We start from the raw sequence: 3,955 nt of genomic DNA on the forward strand, positions 1-3,955 counted from the left end.
TTGAGGTAAAGTCCTTTTCTTCCTAGTTGTTACAGTTTTTCAATCGTTTAATGCAGTGGTTTGGTTAAAAGTTCAAATTCATTGTTTAAATTTTATCCCAGCCTTTTGTGTTGACTTCATGGCTCCAATCAAAGCATTTGGGGCCATAATAGGATGCCTAGGCCTGTTTTTATTTTTTTTTTTTCGCCCTGTCGCTTCATATTTTTTCTGAAAAAATCCGAGAACCAACAAATTAAATTGGTGTGGCCTAAGTTAAAATATTCCTGGTGGTTGACAACTGTCTTTATCATGCTTTATTGACAGCTGTCAATCTCACATCGTCATTTGAGATGTACCATATTGCATGGCAACACTTTGGGTTGGCAAGTAAGCACCCAAAAATAGGCCCCACTACCGAGGTGTCGGCAAAAAAAACTTGTCACGAAAAAAGGTTCGGTTGACAGCTGCCAATTGCAATTCCACCCCTCTAGTAACCTCTCTCTTTTCTGTCTCTTCTTCTGTATTCGTGCGTATTCCTCTTCAGTCATGTCTCGTCTCCCCACCCTAAAGTGTTGCTACCAGCCAAAACATTGAGTTGCCCACCGCTCAACCCCCAGAACCCCCCTAAAGCCTCCCAAACCGTTAGTGCCATGAACCCTGTAGACATGCCAGAGCCCAAGGACAATTTTTCCAACTTTCTTACCGCTATGCTGCACAGGTACACATTTGCTCACTGTCATTTCACAGTAGAATTTTGTGTGCTTCCACCAATGTTGCTTCTGTCTTGCCATGATACCTTGTGCTACATTTCTCAATGTTTCTAACTTCTTGCAAGAGTATAGCCATGAGTTTATTTTATTGACCTCAAAGAACTTTTTGTAGATTACACGAGTTGAAAGAAATGTTGTGCAAAGGACCATTCTATTGCAAATTTCAAGGGGTGATCAGGAAAACTTCTTTCCCTTTTAGTTTGTCTTGTCCAATTTTTATTTAAAGTTTTATTGCTTGAGTTGTATTGTTGTACGCTTTTGTGTAATGGAAATATTTCCTGAATGCTCTCTCTGTTGAAGTTTTAGAATGGAAGAGCCTTAGGTTTGCTTCTGTGTCTGCTGGCATGTTTCTTTATATTTCGTTCTGCTGTCTTGCTTTCCTATCCTCTGCTGCTTTTCATTTCTTTGAAACCACACACAACCAATCACCCCCATTTCAAAGTCAGTTGGACCTTACCTTGTCTGAAATTCATGACAAACTGGACCACTAGACTCTAAAATAGGGGTGTAACAAAAGACTGTGGTGGAGAGAAGCTGATTTTAGTTGCTGCTTTTAGTTTTCATTTACCTGTCTCCTTTTTTCTGCTGTGTCATGTCTCTGCCCCCCTCCCCGCCCCTCAGCCAAATGAGGGTATTGGACAACACATACCTCGAACTACAAAAGACCTACCACAAGGTCCAGAAGCTCATGAAAGAACATAAGGCTAGGTATGTTCCACCTAGAGCGTCAGCCGTGTTGTCTTCTCACAGAAAAACCTGACCAGGCTGTTTGAAAAAGTCTGCCTGTTACCACTAACACTTTGGGTTTCTAGCTGGATGCTTCTGTGCGTACTGTGGTCCTGATATCTACACTGTTTGACCTGTTTTCTGACCGAAAAAGTGAAAATCTTTCTTGCTTTGACAGACAAAAATACATCACACTAGAAATGCCGAGATTACATGTATCTTTGAGCAAAAAAATACAAGGATACATGCAGTTGAATCAAATTGTCATATTTCATACTACAAAATTTAATGTATGATTCTTGTCTCAGGATGAGTTTTTAACATTTGAACATCATTTAGCATACATAAACCAATTTGACTGCTCCTTGTCTTCTATATTTTGACTTTCAAGGCTCCAAAAGCTATCATTTGATACTTTTTAGACAGGTTACAGGTCAATGATTGTGAAAATCATGACTCAGTAATGTAATGGTTATTAAAAATTCCCAAAGACAAACAAAACCAAACTGCCTGTGTCTGGTTCCACTGCACCATGTTCACCCACTGTCCCACTCCTAACCCTCACCATCACACAACGCTCACTGCAATGTACACTACAGCATGTCCCTTAATACTGGCAATAACACGTCACAGCAACAATGAACAGATGTAGAAAACCTTTAAGTAAATGGTTGACTTAACACACCTGAAGTGTTGGCATGTGCAACTCAACAGGTAAAAATCTGCTATGTCTGTGGTAGACTTACAATGTATTCTGTGTTAAAGAAACAGTTAAAAATCTTAAAATCCTAAAGTGACACTGTCTTAATTCTGTACTCTTTAAGTGTGAAGCAGTTAAGAATGACAAGCTTAATTTGTTACGTACATGTAGTAGCTTGATATGAATTCGCATTTTAACTAGTTATGGTGATGTAACTTTAAAAAGAGAATAATGATGATGAATGAAATCAACCCTCAGCATTGAAGTTGCCTACTTAAAAACAGCCTGCTTGTTAATTGTATTAAGTATTTCTAGATTATGTCTGACTCAATGATTTAGTGTTGCGATGACTACTAAACGTTCCACCATACATATAAACTGGTGATACCAGGTTTGACTTACTGTCCTGTACATGTACACCTTAACCTGCAGAGAACTAGAGTTGATTAAGAGGGAAGAAGAGACTTTGAGACAGATGGAAGAAAAGGACAGACAACACAAGAGAGAAGTTAACATGCTCAAGCAACAGGTATGAGCTTTCGACCTATTGTTCATGTTTATGTTTACCTTCCATGGTAACTGGTGCTGTAGCAGACACCCATGGTATTGGAATACATTATGTAGCAAGTTATAGGGGCTGGTCCCCATATACATGAATGAGTTAAAGAATAATCAGAGCAGTAGTTTGTTAGGCTTGAAAAAAAGTTAACATGATGCATTTGCTTTACAAATGTTTCTAGTTTTGTAAAATTTGTTGAAAATATAACCTGGTTACCATGAGTTGGTGGGCTACTTTTGAACATTTTCAAGCTGTTCAGGCAATTTTTGTGGAAAAGGAACAGGCAAATAATTTTTTTACCATGTGGTGTTGCCTATAGTAGAACTATAATGAAGCTGTAGTCCATATTTTTAAGTGAAAGGGTCAGATAACAGTATGGCACTGTTCAGGTCATGCCATATATGCATGTGTCAGGAAGTCCTACAGCTGCAGCAGTATTGCATGTGATTAATACTGACAGCTGTGACAATGTATCATCATCAGTCAGTGGACAAATTTGGACATTTCGGGAGTATCACGGTCTTATGATGAACATGACGTGGCGTCGGGTGGTGTAGTGGTTAGAGCAATCGACTGTGAACCGGGAGACCCGGGTTCGATTCCGAGTCGTACCCGGGACACGTCTGAACATGCGATGTTGTGCCCTTGGGAAAGGCACTTTACACGAATTTCCTCACTCCACCCAGGTGTGAATGGGTACCTAACTTCGGTTGGGGAAAGTCGTATTAAGGTCATCTTGTGGCGCCGAATGGCAGCCGCACAGACCCTTGCGACAGTTCCACAAAAATGATTGTGGAACAAATATGTGTATTATTAATTTTTTTTGTATTATTTGATTGTTGTAATTGTTGTGATTTGTATTGATTATTATGTGATACCCTGCACCAATTCAGCCGTATAAAGGCTGCGACTGCACGGGTACTGTTTGGACAATAAAAACCATTTATTAATATATATGAATGAAATTGTCTCATTTATCACTATGAAAACATCCATAAGGAATTGGTTGTGGTATACGTAATTGCCCTTAAATTGTGGTCAAGTTGCACACTTTTGCAAATGACAGAAAAAACCCAGGCAGTTTTCTAGCATGTAACTCAGCTGTTGACTTGATTTTGTTCCAGTATGAAATATTGCAGACACAGAAGAAGGTTAGACCAACATGTATTGTTTCAGGGTGATGGAAGGTGGAGCTACTACAACACTACTACTAAACCCTCA

The 3,955-nt window shown here is 39.3% G+C and overlaps 1 protein-coding gene across 1 annotated transcript in view; it reads left to right on the plus strand.

The window, feature by feature from the left end:
* Positions 1-255: 255 nt before the first annotated feature.
* LOC109465230 (neurabin-2-like) overlaps positions 256-3,955 on the plus strand; it is a 4,717-nt gene continuing 1,017 nt past the window's right edge. The window contains exons 1-4 of the mRNA XM_019762373.1: positions 256-697; positions 1,371-1,457; positions 2,608-2,704; positions 3,859-3,885. Of these exons, the coding sequence (XP_019617932.1) occupies positions 630-697; positions 1,371-1,457; positions 2,608-2,704; positions 3,859-3,885 (279 nt within the window). The 5' untranslated portion in view covers positions 256-629. The remainder of the gene's footprint in view (positions 698-1,370; positions 1,458-2,607; positions 2,705-3,858; positions 3,886-3,955) is intronic.

This window comes from Branchiostoma belcheri, unplaced genomic scaffold (assembly GCF_001625305.1).
Source record: "Branchiostoma belcheri isolate BF01 breed outbred unplaced genomic scaffold, Haploidv18h27 scaffold15, whole genome shotgun sequence".
In the NCBI taxonomy this organism is placed as follows: domain Eukaryota; kingdom Metazoa; phylum Chordata; class Leptocardii; order Amphioxiformes; family Branchiostomatidae; genus Branchiostoma; species Branchiostoma belcheri.